This window comes from Excalfactoria chinensis, chromosome Z (assembly GCF_039878825.1).
Source record: "Excalfactoria chinensis isolate bCotChi1 chromosome Z, bCotChi1.hap2, whole genome shotgun sequence".
NCBI classification, from domain to species: Eukaryota; Metazoa; Chordata; class Aves; order Galliformes; family Phasianidae; genus Excalfactoria; species Excalfactoria chinensis.
In genome coordinates this window covers 11800185-11822569 of record NC_092857.1, presented here as the reverse complement: position 1 = coordinate 11822569, position 22385 = coordinate 11800185, and the positions used below count along the sequence as shown (strand labels likewise).

The 22385-nt window shown below is 35.6% G+C and overlaps 1 protein-coding gene across 1 annotated transcript in view; it reads left to right on the top strand.

Annotated features, from left to right (window-relative positions):
- Positions 1-21199, top strand: part of RICTOR (RPTOR independent companion of MTOR complex 2) — a 73525-nt gene extending 52326 nt beyond the window's left edge. The window contains exons 22-38 of the mRNA XM_072359627.1: positions 225-351; positions 2086-2250; positions 2672-2748; positions 2865-2943; positions 4318-4427; positions 4561-4648; positions 5434-5526; positions 6352-6458; positions 6946-7175; positions 7881-8904; positions 13342-13519; positions 14112-14196; positions 15075-15308; positions 15732-15884; positions 16621-16744; positions 18136-18274; positions 18442-21199. Of these exons, the coding sequence (XP_072215728.1) occupies positions 225-351; positions 2086-2250; positions 2672-2748; positions 2865-2943; positions 4318-4427; positions 4561-4648; positions 5434-5526; positions 6352-6458; positions 6946-7175; positions 7881-8904; positions 13342-13519; positions 14112-14196; positions 15075-15308; positions 15732-15884; positions 16621-16744; positions 18136-18274; positions 18442-18516 (3088 nt within the window). The 3' untranslated portion in view covers positions 18517-21199. The remainder of the gene's footprint in view (positions 1-224; positions 352-2085; positions 2251-2671; positions 2749-2864; positions 2944-4317; positions 4428-4560; positions 4649-5433; positions 5527-6351; positions 6459-6945; positions 7176-7880; positions 8905-13341; positions 13520-14111; positions 14197-15074; positions 15309-15731; positions 15885-16620; positions 16745-18135; positions 18275-18441) is intronic.
- The last annotated feature ends 1186 nt before the right edge of the window (positions 21200-22385 follow it).

Here is a 22385-nt window from a genome sequence, read left to right as displayed (position 1 = left end):
ACAGAACCATTCTAAAAGTTGTTTGCTTTTTTTTTTTTTTTTCTCCTGACATTCAGTGCTTTATTCTCACCCTCCTCCCCTTCCACACTGAATATAGGAATGTACTTTGAATTCTGTATTTCTAAAAATAAAGTTTTATTCAGAAGGATAAGTTGAAATTGTCAGTTTAGTAAGTGAATATTACTGGATTCAAATACTGATATTTTCTTTTTCCCCCCTGACAGTCTTCTTAATCTTTGTTCTTTGAAGAACCAAGATCATTTGTTAAAACTGACTGTTTCTAGTTTGGATTACAGCAGAGATGGCTTAGCAAGAGTCATCCTTTCTAAAATTCTGACAGCAGCCACAGATGTAAGTTCTATTCAGTTGATGTACCTTTTCTGTTTGCCACTTTGTTATCCAAGATTGTAGCATTCTTAAGATGTTGTATCAATTCAGACAGGATTTTGTATTTTGTGTTTATAAAATAAAAGTCATGTTCACGTTGCTCTTGAATTTATACCTTCACACCTTCTACTCTATTTGTATTCTGTACTTAAAGTCATTCAAACAGATATACATAGGTAATTACTTTTAAAATGTGTACCAAGTGTGTGTTCCAAGGGGAATAGACTTCACAAAAGTTAAGTTAGGAAATATTGAAAAAAATTAAAGCTTGAATCTTTCTGCTGTGATAATACAAGGAAAAAAAAGGAAAAATTACCTTCTGAACCACTTAAATAGTGGAACTTCCTTTATTGGTCTCTTGAACATTGGATAATGGTAAAGCTGCTGCAGGGCATTCTGTTTCCTGATTAGCTGACCTGCTTGGAATTCTTAATTCAAAGGGACCTTGTTTTTTTTCATCTGAAAGACGCAAAATAGAAATAAAGTGGACTATCTCAGCTGGAAGAAATGGATGATAACTGAATTGATGGAATTTTACATACGAGATATTGTTTAGTGGCTTGTGGTGGTAGTGGGAGGATGGTTGGACTAGATGATCTTGTAAGTCCTTTCCAGCCTTCTGATTCTATGATTCTATGAATTTTGTGAAAATTTCACTTAATTCTGCTTGACTGAGAAGCAAAATGTGAACTTGTTGAGAAGCGCTTTGGCAGTGCTGGTGTACAAATATTGCCAATACAATCTCTTGATATTTGGATTTAGCAACGTTGTCTGATTTCTTTGGTTATTTTGAACCAGCTGCATTAACTGTAGTTTAGTGGCATAAGTTATGTTTTTGAGCTATTGTGATTAGGAAGCTTGTAAGTCTCATGCAGAACGTGGAAGGAGTAGTCTGTTCTGAGAGAAGATGTTCAGAAGAATAAGGAAAATATTGAAGCGGCATGCTTGCATGAGTTGTTCCATTAACTGAGGAGTAATTTGAAAGTAAATCTTTATTAGGTGTTAGGGGAGGTGTTTGCCATTTTATGGGCTTTATTATGTAGATTTCTAAAACAGTGTCCAACATACAGCACTTCTTTTGTATTTAGAGAGCATGACAAGGAGAAATTGAAACTTGTTCCACTTTATACCCTTCATTCTTCAGAACCATAGGGAGTGTATATATATACTACTAGTACTAGCGATCTGCCGTCTTGAACAAGCAAGTATTGAAATCAGTTAAAAACATGCAGTTCAAATAAGGCAGCCACAAACTATTCCACTTTAGCTATTTAAGAACTTCTGATAAGAACCTAGAATATGTAGAGTCTGTGTAGTGAACAAACTACTGCCTGTGGAAGGGTTTCTCTTAATTCACAGTCCAGGTATTAGATTGTGATTTTGATTGTGTCTGTCTCTTGCTTCTAAATTAGGTTTAATGAGGCATGGAACTGAGAACACTATAAGAACACTAGAGACATGAAGTAGGATTCAGCAGTGACCAGTTTACAAATGATCTCAGTCTCAAATTTGTTGTTTTGAATATAGCTCTGTAATGAACTAGAGTTTTAATGTGTAATGTGTTCATTACAGCTATTTTCTGTAAAATATGATAATTGAAAATGCATTTTCAGAAGTGATAAATCATTAACTTCATTAACTATGATTCTTCCATTCAAAAAAAAAATAAATAAAAAATTATTGTCCTTGCTTTTGCAGAGCTGCAGGTTGTATGCAACAAAACACTTAAGAGTATTACTGAGAGCAAATGTAGAGTTCTTCAGCAACTGGGGGATTGAATTACTGGTGACCCAGTTACATGATAAAAATAAAACTATTTCTTCTGAGGCACTTGATATTTTAGATGAGGCATGTGAAGACAAGGTGAGCATCTTTTCCATTTCTTTGTAGTATGCAACTCTAAGCTGTTTCCCACCCTCTCCAGTAACAAAGAAGTTCAGGCAGCTACTCATAAGTTTTCTCTTGATTGTCCTTGATAGTCTTAGTTATACTCTTTTCTGCATGCAGTTTACAAACAACACTACTAATAACAATGAGAAGTAGATTATGCTTACTATAAATATTTATTCAGTCGTAATATATTTTATAATTATACTTTTTTTTTTTTTAAGAATTATGTACATCATGACAGAAGGTAGCAAATGTGGATGATATAAGGATGAGTGCTGTTTGACACTTCCTAGTATGAAAACTTTACAGCATCGTTACTGGCACATTATTGTTATCATAGTTTTTAGAGGGTCGTAATGCTCTGATTTTACTTACGTGTTTTTAATTATCTTAGGCCAATCTCCATGCCCTTATTCAAATGAAACCAGCTCTATCTCACCTTGGAGACAAGGGTTTGCTTCTACTCCTAAGGTAAATGTATTGAGTATGCTGTTGAAATTCACACTGTGGAAGTAATAAGCATTTGGATTTTATTTACATTGTGTGATTGAAGTTTGGTATTGACTGTCTGATATTACTCTTTGCAGGTTTCTGTCCATTCCAAAGGGGTTTTCATATCTGAATGAAAGAGGCTATGTAACAAAGCAAATGGAAAAATGGCAAAAGGTAACACAAAGAATACAAATGTGTACACTTGGAATTAGGAAGAGGGAACTTATATGAACGCATTTGAGAGGACTAAATGTAATTTAAAATATTACAGATTTACATGTGCATTACTAATACCAATAAATGTATTCCCTCAGTGACTTAAGAATTGGCTGATAAAGCTTGTCAACTTGGTCTTAGAGTTGCATTACTCCTCTGTAGATGGGTACTCTTTTACCCTGGGCTTTTATATAGATTTGCTACTCCAATGAATACATTGAGAGTAATGACTTTCTAAAATAGGTTGTTGTAAGTCTTACATAGAGAAATGTGAAAAGGAATACTGCTTTTCAAGATGCATGTCAACACTGATGGTAGGTAAATAAAGTTATATCCAAATCTCACGAAGGTGGTATTAGCCTATGCTGTTAGGGTGTAGATAAGAACACAAGACACATTTAAAAAGAATAAATAAAAAATACAGAGTGTGCGCTGAAAGTATTGCCTCCTATTTTATTATGTTGTTCCACAATGTCAAAGTCAGATGTTTGTGGTATGGCAGAAGGGGTAGGTTGAGTCTTCCCACCAATATCCTGTTACACTTTGTTGCTATACAGCAGATTGCAGCAGAGAGGCAATCCAACAAAATGGCATCTGATATGGAAGTACATAGGAAGCAAGGGTGTGTCATTGAACTCCTCCATGTGGAAAAAATGGCACCTGTTGACATTCATTCACACCTGTGGAATGTTTATGGATACCAAACACTGGGTGATAGCACAGTGGGGCACAACACTGGTGGTGTGTTGGCAGGGATGTGGAAGAAAAACTGTTTTCCACATGGCCATGCACAGCTGTCACACCAGAAAATGGGAATTATCTAAGTGTTTTGTAGCTGACAACTTGCTCTTTGTGCATGTTGTTGTTTCCATGAAAATAAACAAGGCATTACTTTTAGAATCACATACATACATTGTTGGCAGATTAAAATTAGTCTTCATACATGGTTTTGTTTTGCAGTGTTGATATTATTTTCCTGAGGTGATAATCATTTTGTTAATGGTCACAATTATATGAGCTGTTAGGCAATTTTTTTACTAGTTTATAAACAATATTATGTATACTGAAATGTATTATGGTCTGATTAGGTTTTTCAGGTTAAAGTCAGATGTGATATAATTCTTCTGTTCCTTTTAACAGTTTTTCTGAAATGCTTAGTTTTCTGTGAAGTCCTAAGGATAAAGTATGGTTATTTTGGAGAGCACCACATTCAGATAATAAAGGAACTCAGCTTTAATTAAGAAGTAGTTCTTATGTTCCTTCTTTATAAAGTACCATACAATAAAAAATAAGCCACCGAAATGTATAGCGTCAAACTTTACCTTCTTTTAGGAGTATAACTTAAAGTATGTTGAGTTGATTGAAGAACAACTTAATGAAGCACTTACAACATATCGCAAGCCTGTTGATGGTGATAACTATGTTCGTCGGAGCAACCAAAGGTAAACACTGTTTACAAGAATCTTCATTTAAAAAAAAGAGTAACTCACTGTATTGCACTTCAGTGTAATTTATTTTAATAGATAATTTCAGAATTGCTGGGAAAGGTGTTGTTTTGTTTTTTTTTCCCACCAGATTACAGAGACCACATGTCTACCTGCCAGTTCACCTTTATGGCCAACTGGTGCACCATAAAACAGGCTGCCATTTATTGGAGTCTCAGGTAAGGATTATAATGATTTATAACTTGATGCATTTTAGTGTACAGCATTCCTTTTTTTAAGGAATGTGTTTTAAGAGATGTCGGTTAAACAGTGACTACAAAATAAGTAGACTGTAAATCTGAAGTGTTACAGGGCCATAATTTTGTAAAGGCAACCTTTCCATCCAGACTCAAGCAAAATTCTTTCCTGACACTGAAATATCAGAGAAATACCTTGCAGTATTTTTCTTAAAATGACTAGTTAAAAAAACAAACAAACAAAAAACAATGGGAAGCAAATTGGTAGTAAAGATATAGTTTAGTGCCTTGTTTAATGCCAGAATTGTGTTTATCCTTTCATGCATATAAACACATGGAGGTAAGGTAATAAAATATTCTTTCTGATATCTTGAAATGCTAAGAAATGTTTAAAAAAAAAAAAAAACAAAAAAAAAAAAAACTGTTTACTTATTATTTGAAGTGATTTTTAAATTGAATTTGCAAAAAGATGAATTGTCTCTAGTAGCTGAAAACTTTGTGAGCGCTTATGTTGTGGAAGAAATCTGCCTTTATAAAATAAGAGAGAACCTTATATTATGCATGCATCAGATTATTGATATTTTTACCTACATTACCATTCATCTTAACTTAGGCTTGTTATGCCAGAGCTACTGCTTTTCACAGTGAGATACAGTTTTAGCAAACATAAAGCACTAATTTAAAAAGTATGTAAGGTAACCTATGTAGATGAGGTCTCCTCATTTTCAGCTGAGTACTTTTTCTTCTTTTTTTTTTTTCTCCTTCAGAGTATTGTTACGGATCTGAGTTACACTGTTCGTTCCCCAATGCTGGATAAGTGGGAAGGAATTAAACAGCTGAAAGCAGCCCTTTGGGCCTTGGTTAGTAACAGGTTTACAATCTTTCTACTGCGGTTTGAGTTCTGTTACAACTTTTTATTCTGAATCCTTTAAAACTATGGTTTTCAAATTCTTCTAAGAACTGTGTGCTTCTTCCCTCGCAGTTGTTTTTTTATATCATAACTGAAATATCATATGAACTTTGTTCACTGTGTATTTTTTCTAAGCTTTTTTTGCCATTGCTTTGACTATTATTACTGTTTGTTACAAATAAAAAAGAAACAATTTCAGCATATAGTGACAGTGTCAGCAGGTTGTAACCTCTGATTCCAGATTGTGTTCCAAAGTTTCTACAGGAAAACTTGCTGCCATAGTTGAGGTTTGTGAATATAGCCTTAACCTCTCCCTGGTACTGGGGATAACACTGAGTAAAACCTAGTGTCTTTTCCTGTTCAAGCTATAATTCTAAAGCTGCTTGATCACCTTGATTGTTCACTTCTTTCCCATCGTCTTCAAATTTTCTTTTGTAATAGTCATCTTGAACAAATGTGTAATAATGTAAAAAATGCTTATTTAAGAACTAAGTAAAATAGATAAACTAAGATCTTAATGCTGACTGTAGTAGAATTGGTAGGTTGAGGAGTGTGTAGTAGTTAGCAGTTTGAGTTGTACATAGTATCCTGCGTCCTTTACTGGATCTGCATGACTGAGATCAAAAAGGAGAGACAAACTGCTCAGTTTTCTTAAATCTTTGAGAGGATGATTGCTAGAAACCATACCACTGACAAAAGTGTTAAGGGTGTTTTTTCATAGGTGTTGCAGATCACATCAAAGTCAAAACTTTTTTGACAAACTATTTTATTCCAGGGTAACATTGGATCATCAAATTGGGGTCTTAACTTGCTTCAAGAGGAGAATGTAATTCCAGATATAATGGCACTTGCCCAACATTGTGAAGTTCTCTCTGTTAGAGGGTATGTGTACTTAACTATTAAACAAAATTTTTAGATTACAGTTCCAGAATGTTTTCAAATACTCTTGTTTCTTTCATGTAGATGTGTTTTTGCTACTCGGAAATCAGTTATTCAGTACAAAGAGTAGGCAAATGGGAAAAAGGAAAAAAAAAAAAAAAAAGTTCTTTCTGTCTCTTTTAAAATGCAGTTAAAATGTATGTAGAAGCTTTGCTTAATTGTGCTGCTTTGTTCATGTTCTACTTTGAGGTTTTTGATGTAATTGTGCTTTATTTTTGGATGGTAGCTATTTTTTCAATGAATTTCAGATACTTTATTTCATTTTTTAGTTATCAATTTACAAATGAAAATTGGAAACAAAAATTATGTGATAATTTTTTGAAGTTTCTACTGAATTGTGTTGAAAGTATTTCCTTATAGAAAAGAAAAAAGATTTGAGTAAAATTTGATGCTATTATTGTTATTTTCTCTATGTATGTATTAAATACAGAACCTGTGTCTACGTGCTTGGTCTGATAGCCAAAACTAAACAAGGATGTGACATTTTGAAGCATCACAACTGGGATGCAGTAAGACATAGTCGTAGACAGCCTTGGCCAGTGGTTCCTGATGACATGGAGCAGCTCTGCAATGAACTTTCTTCTATACCCAGCACTCTAAGCTTAAACTCTGAGTCCACCAGTTCTAGGCATAACAGTGAAAGTGAATCTGCACCTTCCAGTAAGTGTACAAATAAAAAAATTCAAACCAGAAAGCGGAACAAATGTTTTTTTGTTTCAGTCTTTTGGCAAGTGTGATGTTAGGTAAATAGTTTAAAAGTGATATCAGCAAGGAACAAGAGTGAAAGCATGGAAGGGATTCTGTTTTCAGAGAGGTAGATAAGTGAGAAGAAAGAAAGCATTACTTCAGAATTACATTTAATGTAGAGGTAAAAAACTTTAACATTAAGGTAAGCTAGTAATTCATAGTCAAGTCTTGAAAGCTTGATGCAGCACCCTACAGAAAACTCCATGCTCTAGATGTACATTCACTTGCTTTTCCTCAGAGGAATGTCTAGAAGTATATAGATACACACAAGCATTGCTATATTTAGACTGCTGTGTTACTGGTATTTTTTAAATATGAATCCAGATATTTAGATACCATTAAAGGAGTGTACCACGTGTAATCTTAGTAGCTGGATGCATGCACTGAAGTAAGATAGTGTGGCTTTACTTTTAAAGCAAAGAAAATTTCAGCATGAGTGTTCCTTATGTTTCTTAATTCGCCATACTGAAGTTCTGAAGAAAAAAAGATTCAATTGAAAATAACAATAAGCAGTATACACAACAATTCTAGCTTTGTTCATGAGGTTGTTTTTTCATGACTTAATTGATGCGCATTGAGAAATGTCCTTCTTTATTGACAAGTTTCTCATGATTTCAGGTATGTTCATCATGGAGGACGACCGTTTTGGTAGTACTTCTACTAGTACATTTTTCCTAGATATTACAGAAGATGCAGAACAAATATTTTATGACAGACCTGGGCCTTCAAAGGAGAAAGACCGTAGTCCCTTTCCCTTTTTTTCATCTAGCAGAATTGTGAAAAATCGCATTCTAAACTCTCTTACTCTACCTAATAAAAAGCACAGAAGTAGCAGTGATCCAAAAGGAGGAAAGCTGACATCATCTGACAGTAAATCAAGCCTGAGGCGAAATCGTACCGTAACAGAACCTTCCTTAGACTTTCCTTCTGGAGAAGAATTCAACCCTGTATTCAGAGTTCCAAAAATCCAGACTTTACCGACGGAAACTTCCATGTGCTTACTTTCAACAAAGGAGGATATTGATAGTACCCCAAGTATTGGAGAAAATGATTTGAAGCTGCCAAAAGGTCTTGGAAATGAAATTCACCGAGAAAATACAAGCAGAGAAAGGTTAATAGGGGATGGTACTACACAAACACATTTCAAGAGTCGTAGTTTAAGTTTTAATACAGATACAACAACAAGTGGCATAAGTTCAATGAGTTCTAGCCCTTCAAGGGAGACTGTAGGTGTGGACACTACAAATGTAGACACTGACTGTGGAAGTTTGAGTACTGTGGTAAGCACAAAAACAGTTAAACCTAGCCACTGTTCAACACCACAGTCCAACCATCTGCCTCTCTCAAAATCAAACTCTGTATCCCTGGTACCACCGGGATCTTCTCATACACTTCCTCGGAGAGCCCAGTCTCTTAAAGCTCCTTCTCTTGCTACAATAAAAAGTCTTGCTGACTATAACTTTAGCTACACGAGTTCTCGAGATGCCTTTGGTTATGCTACACTAAAACGCTTACAGCAACAGAGGATGCATCCTTCACTGTCTCATTCAGAAGCCTTAGCATCTCCCGCAAAGGATGTGCTTTTTACTGACACTATTACCATGAAGTCTGGCAGCCTGGATTCTCGGCTAACCCCAAGCCGGTAAGAGATTATTCTGTTTTTATTCTTTCTTCAAAGCTAGAAGAGCAATTGAATAAGAAATGTATTGTTCTGATTTTTGTTTTTCCAACTTCATCCAGAAGTGACAGTTGTTAGTGTCCTTCAGCATGCTTCATTACTGACATAAGGAGTTTAATAAGCTAATAAAAAATTTAATATTCACAAGTGCTCTAGGAGAATTCCAACTTTCATAGCTGTCCTCAGTCTTCTAAATGCTGTTGGTGACAAAGGAGTTACTTCTGTCATGTTTCCTTCCTGTTCAACTCTCATTATTTAAGTGCAATTACATGACTGACATTATTGAAGTTGGCAATCTCATAACATTGCCCATGCAGTCAAAGCTGTATTCCAGAAGATAATTTTCTTAATGTGAATTGGTAAGGTTTTAGGACAGCATGTCCTGCTAATACAACTTACTCAAGTTCATTGTGGGTTTGAGACCAGAGGTGAGATGCTGTTGCCACTGATATGAGTGTGCATTTAGCTTCTAGCCAGAACAGAGCAGAGATTTTACTCACTGGGTTTGTTTTTGGAGTGCATTGTTACCTCCATTATTTTTGAGTTATATTTGATGTTCTCAGAACTAATTTGGTAGTTGTGTAAGATATCTAACACTGATGCTGTTTTTCCATCAGCTGTGGTCAGTGCTTAACAACTTTCTCTCAGAAGACTTTCTGCTTCTCTAATTTTTTCCTTTCAGATCTGCTTTAACTAATAGGTTAGGTTTTCAAGTAGTCATTGAAAGAGAAAATACACTTTCAATCTTCTGTTTTTTCCTAAAAGTCCTTTCTCACGGGAACGAAATGGGAGAAGTTACAAGTACATTAGTCAACTCCTGAATGCACAGAATAGCAACTGGATTCCACACAACCAGCTGTGTGTATATAGCATGTGCTTATTATTGCTCATTTTCCTCCTAATTAAGAATAATATTAATTTGTTTATGTTTTCAGAAGATTCTGCGTAAATGTTGTAGAAGAGTTTTGTTACCTTTGATCAGTTAAGGTAGAAGTAGACTGAGTGTGATTCTGAGGATGATTCAGTAGTTAATATGTACCATCCTGGCAAACAAAAAGTACTGTTCTTTGCTCTGTTACTGGTATCCTGTGTTGAAGTAGGAACAAGTCAGTGTAATTTTGGTGGTCTGAAAGATTCATAGTCATGCTGCACCATTCCTTGCATTCATGCATTTGGTATGCAGAGTAAGCTTTGCTGAGATGGACTTTCATCCTAGACTCAGCACATAATGTAATATTAACAATATTCCTAACATAGAATTGAAGTGGTTGAAGTGCTCATCTGAGAAAGTTAAGCTAGACTGGAATATAATGAAATGTTTGGATTGTCTTGGTTACTGATACTATTGATTGCAGAGGTTGTTCTGTTTAATTTCCTCATGTTACTGCCCCAGTTAAATACTGTTCTCAGCTGCTCTCTAAGTAGTAAAATGGGCAGAAATCATAGAATCATAGAATCACCAAGGTTGGAAAAGACCCAAAAGATCATTCAGTCCAACCGTTCACCTGTTACCAATAGCTCCCACTAAACCATGTCCCTCAACACAACATCCAGTCATTCCTTGAACACCCCCAGGGTCGGTGACTCCACCACCTCCCTGGGCAGTCCATTCCAGTGCCTGACCACCCTTTCTGAGAAGTAATACTTTCTAATGTCCAGCCTGAATCTCCCCTGCTGCAGCTTGAAACTATTCCCTCTAGTCCTACTAGAAATACCCTTTCCTGTTTGTCTTCCAAGGCCAACAAGCAGTCAGTTGACTTTGATCATTTTAGCTGTTCAGTTCTATCAAGAGGTAAACCACCAAGCTTATTTCCTGAGCTGTGCAAAATAACATGTACAAATTTTCCACCTCTATTTTTAAAGACAAATAAGAAGTATTAAGGTGTTTATCTCAACTCCTATCATGCTGACCTGCCATTTCCTACGGGCACAATTTTCCAGGATAAGCAGAGGCAAATCATTAGAGTTAATACTTTTCTGTAATTTTGTAGTGGAAGCAATTGCAGAACATTCTATTATGAAATAAAATCTGCAATTGTTAATTAATCTGGGTTTTGAAGTATGGCTTGAGACTTACTGCAATTTTACCACTACTGTAATGAACATTCGTAAGAATTTCTTTGTATCAGGAGGAGCAGGGGTGTCCCTATCATCTTTCATTCACTTGGCCGTTGCATAAACTTCACGTGATCAAAACACAAAGGTTTGTTTTGATTTCAGTATAAATTAGAATCTTGTAATCCTTAGCAGCCTGGTTGCCCATCTAAACAAGAACGACAAAAAACCTACAACAATTAAAGGAAACTATTTCCAAGAGAGAAAGTCAGTTTCAAAAAATCAAATGTTGACTACACTCTAGCTCCTGATGTGTAATAATCCAAGCAATTTAAGAATAACTTCCTGAGGAATGTGTCTCTTTTTATGTCAGAACACATTGTCACATTTGAAGCTGCTTATTGTACTTAGTGTGAGAATCTCTCTGCCAGTCCTTACTGTAGTGTTTGAATGATTAATAGCATTGGCTTTTATTTTCATACCAACTCTCCATTGACAAAATACTACATATTATCCTTTGATTACAAATAGGGAAATAATGCAGGTGTTGTTTGTCTTCAGTAACTCTTCAAACACAATTAGTATTTCCCTTTGAGTCTTTCCTTCCTTCTCCTTTTCTTAGTATCATGTAGAATTGTTCAAATGAGAATTGAAAATTATTTCAGTAGCAGCATTCAGCTGCAAAACAAATTTAAAACTACAAAATTATTTGGAGACTTTTGCAGAAAACTTCATTTTGCAAGTTTTTTTTAATTAAAAAAAAATAATCAATATGTTCATCAATAATATCGCATTTGTGGCTGAATCGGGAATGGAATCAACTTCTCTAGATTCATTTTCCTATACGTAATCATCATTTTCTGCTTGTAATTATTTTCATTCTTCATTTTACTCCATGTTTTCCACTTCTGCTATGAATCAAGCGGTGTTCATATGGACAATTGCTTGATCACTACTTGCAGTCTCTTTCAGTCTACTGTAGCCATGTACTTTGTGTTAAATAAGGCATTGGTTCTGGTGAACAAATGCAATTTTTGTGATTAGGCTGTGATATACTAATGGTGCTACACCATCAGACAAATCAGCACCTCATGGATGCTCACTGATTGGTAGAATGGGGAGAGAATCAAGTAAAAGTGCAAGAACTCCAGGATGGAGTTCAAGATGGTTCTCAGATAAAGCAGAAGCCCTAGTGTAAGCAAAGCACAGTGTGGAATTTATTGACCACTTCCCATCAGCAGGTGGGTGTTCAGCCTCTGCCAGGACAGCAGGGCTCTACATGTGCAGCAACTGCCACGAATACGTATACCATCACTCAAAACATTCCTCCACCCTTTCTTCCTACTTTCTTTCGGCATTTATTGCTCAGCATGACACTGTGTAGTATGGAACATCCTTTTGGTTTGTTTAGTCAGCTTCTCTGGTTCTGTTCCCTCCCAGCTCCCTGTGTTGCCTCAGCCCCTCACTGGCAGAGCAGTGTGAGAAGCTGTCCTTGGCTCTGCTCAGCAACAACTGAAACACTGATGTTTTTATCAAATATCTAAAGCACATAACTCTACCCAAGCCAAAACCATGGCAGCAGTGTAATAATTTTTATGTGCTCTGCATAGCAATTAGCATTTTTTAGCACTTGTATCTTCTTTACTTTTTCAGATTTTCTTTTTTTTTTCTTTTTTTAACATATACCCAAATGTGACTTTCTAGGTGTGGATTTTGTTTTTTCCTTTTAATTTTGTTTTGAGAAAGAACAGTGATAAAAGCACAAAGCAGTCTTGTCACTGTAGATAAGTGCTTGTGGTTACGATGGAATAGGAAGCTTAACTCCACTGTGTAGACAGTCTGTTTTTGCTTGATTTGCAGGAAGCATTTGTAGGTTTATAATTTCATTGAGGACTAAAATGAGAGATGGGCAAATGAGATTTTCCCTCATACTGGAGGCATGTTCTCCAACTACTGATCTCCACTCTTATTTTACCAACCTGTTTCTCCCTTCCTTAGGTTGCTTGTCGCAGTTAGCACTGCACACTGTACAGCTTCATATTTGTTCTGTGTATTCTTACACCAAGATGTCATTGGAGTATAGAAAAAATGTTCCATCTCTGGTTCCTAGCAGGTCCACGTTTTGCATTTCCAGTGATGTGCCTGAGGTTTGAATTTGTGAATAATCATTCTGTACATTTTGTGTACAGACAAGTGCACTCAAAGTGAGACATTTAGAAGTTTAAAAGCCAAAATCTGCATTGATTTGTGTCTTGGTTGTGCATTTTCAGGCTTAAGTTGAATAAAACTTACGGTTTTGTAGAGTTGGCAGATTTACTAAGACTGCAATTTATTTTATTGTTACAGGTTCATGAAAGCTTTAAGTTATGCTTCATTAGATAAGGAAGATTTATTAAGTCCTATTAACCAAAACACACTTCAGCGTTCTTCCTCTGTTCGCTCCATGGTTTCTAATGCTACGTATGGAAGCTCTGATGATTACATTGGCCTTGCTCTCCCAGTGGATATCAATGAAATATTTCAGGTACGTATGTGATACTACAAATGGGTTTATTTGCATTTTTTAATGAAAGATAGTAAACTGTTGCCTTCCTCTATCTGCTTAGTTAAAACTCATTGCAAAGTAACATACTGGTAGCTCACATAGTTTAATAATGTGTTATGTAATTATCCAAGAGAGGACGTGATCTATGTCAAACAAAAATCAACGGCTTTCTTACCTTTAATTTACTTTGTCTTTGCCTTCAAAATCTCATTTTCTTTGTCAAAAATAACAGATGCAAAGACAAGATTTCCTATATTACCTTTCTGTTTTCCTTTATGTGTATACTTTGTTTTTCTTTCTTCGTGTACCTTTTTATGCTATATTCATGTTTCTTCATTTCTTTTCTCTCATCTCTACATCCTACAGGCCATCATTATGTTTTTTTCACTTAGTGACTGTTTATAAGCTTTACTTAATCAGTGTTTATTCACAAATCTGTTTCCCTGCTTTCATTGGCTTGTCTTTAGTACTGTTATTAGATCTTTCGGTTCTAGTTGTCCTCACAAAATCTGTTCTTCTTTGGGTGTATTTATCACCTGCACTAAATTTGATTGTCTCTTAAATATCCCAGGTAAAAGAGACCCCTTATTTCCAGAAGAAAACTACACCTCCATTTGATGACCGTGGAACAAGAGTTTTTGCACCTGAAGCAGGAGGTACTTTCTCTTTTGTAACTTCCTTTTTTTATTTGTATATATGTTGTTTCTGATTAATTGTTTGGGGTTTTGGGCTAGTTCTGGAAAAGCACTTTCGAGAGCAGTTGCAAGTCTGTAGGGCATCTGTGTGTGGTTGTTGGTTTTTTGGTTTTTTTTTTAGTAGGTCAGATAAAAATGTTGATACTGGTCCCAGAGCTGTGTGGTACTGGTGTGGAAGCTGTTGGCTTGGTTCTCAATAACTGGAACTTTATTGCAAGCACTTGAGGATACAAACACATCCTGCTTACTCCTTGTCTTTCATGATTGTAGTGTAATATATAATGCTGATTTTCCTTTAGGAATGTTGCTGTGGTTTGCTAAGTTGCACTATAGTCTGTGTTCATAACTAACTTGTTGATATATTCTGTCCAAGGAAGAGCTCTAAAGGCTTTGTCCTTTTCCTGCATCAAGTTTAGTTTCTTTATGTTACAAGGTGTGATTCTTAAAACCGTTTCTATTTTAAGTTGTGAATTTACAGTGCATACTTTGGCTACATTGTACTAATCCTGTTTGATACTATGAAAATTTGTAACGTATTGGTGTTAGGATGTTGGTTATCACTATGGATATACTTATGGAATTAACTGTGCACCTTCTAATAATGCATGTTTAGAGATTTAATTCAGTCTTTTACAATACTGTGTTATGTTTGATAAGCTGGAACTAAAACTTGGATGTCTATTTCTGGAATTTTAACAAATTTTTAGGAGACTAAAATAATAAAAAAACCTAAAAAAATTAATAGATCCTCACACAGTTTTAGAATAAGAAATTTAATTAAAATTGTGTTTGTTATATTAACTGATGGTCTTGTTGTATTGCTTTTTCTGTTACTGCAGGTCTTCCATCGGGCACAAGTGATGCTGTGAAAAGTCCTTTTCAGATGCTCCGACAGCAGATCAGTCTCACAGAAATAATGAATACCAGCCGTTCAGATGCCTCTCAGTTTTTAGAAAATACAGAAGATACTGGATTACAGGAACACACAGATGAGAACTGCCTTTACTGTGTCTGCATTCAAATTCTGGGTTATCAGCCTAATAACAAAGTGAACTCTTCATATAATCGTACAGGTCTGTGTTCCTTGTGGGGATGCATGATAAAACTGAATGAGAATGCTGAATTTTGTTCATCTTTAAGTGATGGGTCTTTAGGTTTTTTCTTATTGATACTGACCATAAAATTAATTCTTATTAATAAACTTTTTATGCAATAAATTGTATTTCTGTGGACACTGGTCTTCTCAGTTTCTAGGGGCCTTAGACTGACAAGTTGTTTGCATGTTTTTTAGATATTTCTGAAAGCTTTTTAAACATCTAAAAGATTTTAAAACATTTTGAACATAATTTGCCTGAAATTCAGCATCCAATTTCCAACTTGTATATGCTGGCAGTTACCATACTGAGTGTACCGGATAGTGCACATTTAACATTGTTGAAAAGAATCAGGTGAGGAAAAGCATGAGTAACAAAGATGCAACATCTTGTTTCTGTCAGATTTCTCAGACATTCCATATACTGACTGGTGTGGGCAGACCATACACAATCACTTGGATGTGCATTCCTCCAAATTTTCTGGAATTTCAGGCTGTAGTGATGCAGTATCCCACGGTTCAGCCAGCAGCACCAAGAGTACAGAGCTTGTACTAGGTGAGTTTGAAAGCTTAGTATTACTAGAAGCTATAGCCCCTACAGTATTTTTAGGTACTATGGAATGTTCTTTTTTGTACTAGAAAAAAGTTATGTCTGTTATTTAAAATAAACTACTTTTGAATACCGTAATCAATGAGGTAGCTACATTGTCCATTATGTTGTGAGACAGGAAAATGTACTTGAAAATTCTGCTTTGATTATATGGAATCTTGCAGTTAAACATCTCTCTATCCTACACTGCAATAAGGTTGACTTTTTTGTTCTTTTAAACATAACCCTGCAGAAAAGAAGTAAAAGATCTTAAATAATACCCCCCCCCCTTTTTTTTTTTAAAGAGACATTTCAGTTTTTTATTCACTTTCTTTTGAATTAATGTAACTACTTATGTAGTATCTAACCCATCAATGTGCTTTAGTAATAGATGCAGTATTGTAATTGAGTCTGTGTTTAGTGTTCAGTTTTCCCAAACGTATGTCTGAATTTTTGAAATGCTGGTTTATTTAAAAAAAAAAAAAAAGAAAAAAGAAAAAAGAAAAAAGAAAAAAAAAAAAGCATCCTGAAAATAATGTTTTTATGTTTTAATGAGAATTCAAGAATACTGAGAATATATTTGGAAATACCTCTGTGTGTGTGCATATGTTTGTGTATACAGAATTTCAAAATGGGCTTATGTGATGTAGAATTAGCATAATCAAAATGCTAATTTGCTGATTGATTCATTTGTTTTTTTTAGGAGTAAAATCAATCCCAGATGATACGCCAGTGTGCAGAATACTTCTCCGAAAAGAAGTCTTACGCTTAGTAATCAATTTGAGTAGTTCAGTGGGAACAAAGGGCCATGAAACTGGACTCCTGACGTAAGTTAAACACATTTCAGATGTTTTATCAACATTCAGTTCTTTATGTTCTCTAGGTTTTGTAAGGTAGAGTTTGATCTTGTTTCTTACTTCATGAGATAACATCAAACAGAAACTGTGGTGGGTTACCGGAGATAGCTGAACATAGTGTAAAAGCTAAGCAAAGAATTTGCCTTTTAATATTACTTGCTCTGTTTCTGTCTTTCTCTTCCCATTCCTCTTCCAATCACTGATTTAACAGTTTAGAATTACAGAAACATTATGTTTGAAAAAGGCCTCTCAGATCAATTATAGTCCAGCCATCAATCCATCACTGCTGTGTGCACTGAACTGTGTTTCTATGTGTCTACATGTTTCTTGAATAGTAGCTCTACCACTTCTCTCAGCAATCTCTTCCATTGTGTTACCACTCTTTTGAGAGAAGAATTTTTTTTCCTAATATCCAGTCTGAGCCTGCCCTGATGTATCTCTTCCTGTCTGTAATTACCTGGGAGAACAAGGCAATTACCATCGTACTACAACCTCCCCTGAGTCTCCTGTTCTCCAGATTATACACAATCCCAATTCCATCAGCCACTACTCAAAAGATTTGTACACCATTCACTGATTCATTGCCTTTCCTCTGGATGCAGTCCAAGTCCTGGATGTCCGTCTTGAGTGAGGGGCCCAGAACTGAGCACAGTGCTTATGGTACAGCTTCACCAGCGCTGAGTCCAGACAATGATGTTTCTTTGTGCACTGTTTGCTTTGCATCTTTAAAAAAAATAAAAATAAATGTTTTGTTTATTTTTTGCTGTCTGACTTATGTAGCTGTCTGACAAAGTAGCAAAGTAATTTCTTGAGAAACACAAATCTGCTTTTATGAAGAATACCACTAGTGGCACTAATTCATATTCGCAAGTCATGGTAGAAGTGCAGAGTATAATATAGAGACTAAACACTGTGATAGAAACTGGGCTTCTGTACTGCTGATGTTGAAAACAGGCATACAGCTGCTAAAAGAAAATCAGTAATGGCCATCTTATTTATAATATATTCTATTCTCTCTACTTTTTAGTACTGCTATACACACGGATGCAGTTCTTTTTCAGTATCTGTTGTAGAGTAGGTGGTCTCAGGTATCTATTCTGAATGGTGTACAGAATATTCTAGTTCATTTTTTGATGTAAGTTTCTTCCAGTTTTATAAGACAACACTGTCTGATTTTTCTTTCTCTGTCAGATGCAGAGTTTATAATGCCTATTACTGAAGAACACTAGTTCATTAATTATGAAAGTGAAGATTTAATTGTACAAATTGTACATTGTTTTAAAGATTATTGTTTTAACGATTATTATGGAAACCTTCTCTCAGTACTTGTAACAATGTTTGTTTTCTTTGCTGTTAATCAGAATTAAGGAGAAGTATCCTCAAGCATTTGATGACATATGCCTGTATTCTGAGGTGTCCTACTTGTTAGCACATTGCACATTTCGACTCCCATCCAGAAGGTTCATTCAGGAGCTGTTTCAAGATGTGCAGTTCTTACAGGTAAGTGGAGGGTGTAGATGATCAGAAGGAACCAACATGTGCTGACTGGGTGCAGTTTTCATTACATTGAATAATAAATGCTTCCAGGTCTTTTATTAAAAACAATAATTTTGCAATATTTTCGTAAAATCTCTAATGACATTAATATTTCACCTGATTTCTTTCAGATGCACGAAGAAGCAGAGGCTATTTTAGCAGCACCAACAAAGCAACCAGTAACTGATATATCAGCTGAATCCTGACCTCTGTCTCACAGAGTTCATTACATACAGACTTCCTGGAATTCTCAGACATCCTCCAATTGACTGGATAATAAAGTTTGGAGCATCATCTTTTAGACTGTTCCAGAAGCTACTGGTACCTGAAGAATGAACTGAAAAACTTTTTCTTCCTCAACCAATTACTGCCCTAGTCTATGGAGTCCCTTGGGGATTTATTAAACATTATGTAGTTCTAATAATAGTAATTATCAGTATATGCAAGAGCCGAGCACTGAACACCTCCACAAGTTTTCATTTCATTTTTTACCTTAAATTAAAAAAAAAAAAAAGAAAAAAAAAAAAGAAAAAAAAAATGAACAACACACAGACACCTATGATTGACTTCTAATTCTGTTCTGGAGAAGCAGAATTACGCCTTGCTTTTTTTTTTTTTTGCTTTTTTTTGCTTTTTTTTTTTTATTATTATAAAACCCCAGGAGTTGGATGAGGGTGCATTCCGTTGCCAGCAATGGGGAGCTGTGCTGTGATTGTGGACAGCAGGGGATAAATGTTAGATCTTTTCTGTTGATTTTTTGTACTGTTTATAACACTACTTGGGGGGTTTGTAACTTCAGACAGAAAGAAAAGCCTCTGAATCTGAGGTTCCTTTAAGTTATTTTAATGTTACTGTAGTTGTAAGTTGTTTTATTAGCAGTCTCTCCATTTTCATTACATTTACATACATGTATCTTATCTGAACCAGTTAAGGATTTTCACTACAGTTTGATTTAAAAATAGCAAATCATTTAAAGTTAAAATGCTGAAATCAAATTGTTTTCCCTGAATGATATGCATGCGTTTGCAGTTTCTACGCTCATGCTCATATAGTGTGAATGTTGGTCTTATTCTTAACTAAAAACCTTTAACAGGCATGATTTGTATCAGATAAATGAATATTGTATAAACTAGACTTGAAGACATTTAATCATTGCTGCTTTTGTGAGAAGGCATGTGAGCGGTTTTCCAAGTTCCATGAAAACAGCCTTTTATAAAAACAAAGGTTTGATTGAGTTTTCAGTGGATGAGTGATCAAGCATCAGATAGTGCTAATAATTGTAGTGAAAAGCCTTAAGTACCAAACTTTGTAGCGACAGAACTTACAATTTTATATTGGAATTTGAGACTTGTTGCAAAAGTTCTATGATACAGTGACTGTTAATGAGGAAAACACATGCCTCTATCAAACTGGTGAAGTTTCTAAAGTAAAGAGTGCAAGCCTAATGGAGAAGAAAAATATAGAAGTCCCATCACTTTTATAATGCATCTAAAAATTCAGAAGCCTTCATACAAGGGTATTATAAATATATGCAAATGTGTATATATACAGTAGCATGGCCACCTTTGTTAGAATGACTGTAATAGAAGGGGTTACCCATTGATTTTGATATAGGTGAATAATTCAGCTGGACTGTACTAAGTAGGACATATTTTTATCCATTCACTTTTACCATTTTTATAATTGTCAGATTAATACTTAAGTGAAGATAAGTGAAATTTATAAGATAGGTGATACTCATAACCGTATTCTTACAAGCTATGCTACTGGGGATTTCAGTAAGTTGTCTTGTGAGCAGTAAAACATGAATCCTAGTGTCATTTTAAAATGTACTTGCTTTCATTGAAAACTTCATCTTGCCGCATAAGCACTGCTTTGCAGATATCACTTCACTGAGTTCTTATGTGCACTGTGTACCATCAGGTTCTCATAAAGCAGATCTGTAAGTTGCTGCTCATAGCCAAGTCTAGTTCCTGAGATTCTTCTCATGAGTTCCCACTGAAAGAAGGAGCAGATCTTCAAATTCACGCATTTGGTAGTCAGTGACAGACATAATGTATCTGTGTCAAGAAATGTTTTGAAATAATATTCTGAAAACATACCACACCAGTGATGGACTTCGCTGGTTATAAGAAATCTGTAAAACCAAAATGCCAACCACAGTAGACCAAATAGTGGTGTAAACTCCAAAGGAAGTAATGTAATGTTCCCAAAAATGGGGCTGGCGTATCTTACACAGTAGTTTCAAACACTACCTCAGTTAGGCTAGAGTACAAGAGATTTGTTTTAGTAACTAGATGGGGTTACATCAAACAACTCCATGTATTTTTATTTTTTTTTTTTTTTCAGTTAAAGCAAAATAAACAAGTTTTATCACCTTTATTTAAATAAAACACACGTGTTCATTTGTTACCAGCTTAATACATAGCACTTAAAGTAGAAAGCGCAATAGAAAGGCCTCTGATTATAGAAAAAGGTAAGCAAAGCAATGTCAATATACTTTTGAGAGATTTTAAATCTTAAATTTCCTAAAATACTTGCTTGTATGGGGATCCATGACTACAGAAACTTGATGTCTGTATTATTGCTGCAAATTTAGTTAAAATGATTTTTTTTTTCTAAAAGTGTGTGAGTGTCAGTAGATTTCAACAAGTAAGCATAAGGGTTGTAAAGTCTGTATATAACATACATTTCTAGAGTTAATTTACATTAAGCTCATGCTAGTGTTTCATTTTAATTGGCATATGAAGGGATACTGATACCTAGTTATAAGCTGTGAATTTCTAATTCTATCAATTCCTTTTTTTTTTTTTTTTTTAATATCCCTTTTAAAGTTCTATTCTGGGGCTTTATTTGCATCATAATAAAACTTTGAAAGAAAACTGTGGTAAATAAAAAGGAAGAAAAAAAAGAAAAAGTGTGTCTATTAAACCTAATAAAGAATCCTTCTGCTTTTTCTAGAAGGGGTAGGAAGGGAAGCTGACAGACCCACTCGTGGATGGAATACAGTCGAACAAACGGTGAAGCAGACAGCGCTCATTGACACTGTATACAAATTCAGTTTGCTGTGGCAAAGGAAACTCCTGGCTGCTGAAGTGTGCTCACATACGAAATACTCTGAACAGGTCTAAGCTGAAAGCTATCATGGGAGGGGGAGCCTCACTAGGAAACAAGGGCAATGTGGCTTACTAAATTATCTGACTCACATTCTTGGTCATCTTTGGTAGTCACTGGAAAGGGAGAGCCCTGTTCAAAGGGCAGAGATGTAATTCCAGGGCTCTGAGTTATTTCCTGCTTCTCTGCACTAAAAAGGGAGGAGGAGGAGGAGGCTTTTGATGCCTGAAATTCAGGGATGCTGAATGCCTCCAGCTGTTGTGGTTGTCACTTGGAGCTGTTGATAGTCAGGCTTTGGGGTACTTGGTTTGTGTGCTGGACCCTCGGCATGTTGTGCTGTTGTGCTGTGGCAGTCACTTTTCCTTATCTGGTAGTTCTTATTTGACCTGTCATATATACTCTTAAGCAGTTTATTATTTTTCTCCACGAGAAACAACAGCCATTAGTTCTTGTGTGCAGAGTTTGGCACATTGAGGTGAGCTGCCCTTAGAAACATTTTATAAAAGCTAGTAGCTACAGTACCGGTCATCTTCTTGTAACTTTGAAATAACGTGTTATACGTGTCATGGCATCTTGAATGAGAGTTGTTTGCACCGAGAAGCTGAAGGAACGTATGGCATTCTCACTGCTTCACAGTGTCTGAAGATAGCTATGTGAGAAGCGCATCAAAAATAGTAGGTAATTGAATCCCAGTGAGAAATCAAACAGTAGTTGTTGCTTCCTAATCTGTGCTCTTGATTTGATGCCTGGCATTTTGGTTGTTACTTTGTGAGCACGAGCTCAAGCTGAGGAATCACAGTGAAATTCTTGCCATGCTTTGGAGAGCATTACTGTGCTTTCTGCTCACCTCCTGCTGTGCAGAAGTGCTGTTGTTGGGGGGGGCTTGCTGTGGAGCCAGCTGGAAACTGGTGCTGGAAGTTCTTTCTGTTACACTTTATCATGTGCTTATTGCAGGTGTGTA